This window comes from Eimeria mitis, genomic scaffold, assembly GCF_000499745.2.
Source record: "Eimeria mitis Houghton genomic scaffold, Emh_scaff497, whole genome shotgun sequence".
In the NCBI taxonomy this organism is placed as follows: domain Eukaryota; phylum Apicomplexa; class Conoidasida; order Eucoccidiorida; family Eimeriidae; genus Eimeria; species Eimeria mitis.
The window spans coordinates 12,400-12,794 of record NW_013573269.1 but is presented as its reverse complement, the minus strand read 5'-3'; the positions used below and the strand labels follow the sequence as shown (position 1 = coordinate 12,794).

General features: G+C 58.2%; 1 protein-coding gene across 1 annotated transcript in view; it reads left to right on the top strand.

Annotated features, from left to right (window-relative positions):
* The window catches only part of EMH_0014300 (uncharacterized protein), a gene marked incomplete at both ends in the record, with an annotated part of 8,173 nt that overhangs the window by 4,517 nt on the left and 3,261 nt on the right, over positions 1 to 395 (top strand). The window contains one exon of the mRNA XM_013500054.1: positions 3 to 374. Within this exon, the coding sequence (XP_013355508.1) occupies positions 3 to 374 (372 nt within the window). The remainder of the gene's footprint in view (positions 1 to 2; positions 375 to 395) is intronic.

The following is a 395-nucleotide window of genomic DNA, read 5'->3' as shown; positions in this document are numbered from 1 at the left end:
TGCTGCTGCTGCTGCTGCTGCTGCGGCACCTGAGGTACCAGCAGCAGCACCACCACAAGCTGCAGTAGATTCAGCCAATGCAAGACAAGCAGCAGCACCAGCAGCAGCAGCAGCAGCAGCAGCAGGCACGGAGAGAAACTTCCCCACAGAAGCTGAACGAATTCTATGGGAGGCAAACCAACCTGCTGCTGCTGCTGCTGCTGCTGCTGCTGCTGCTGCTTCTGACCCGTCTGCTGCTGTTCACGTTGCACATAGCAGGCAGCAGAACCCCTATGAAGGCTTGCAACAGGCGCAACAGCAGCAGCAGCAGCAGCAGCAGCAGCAGCAGCAACAGCAGCTGCATCTGCAGCAGGAAGCAGAGAAACAGGGGATGGGTAGGCGAAGAAGGAAAACTC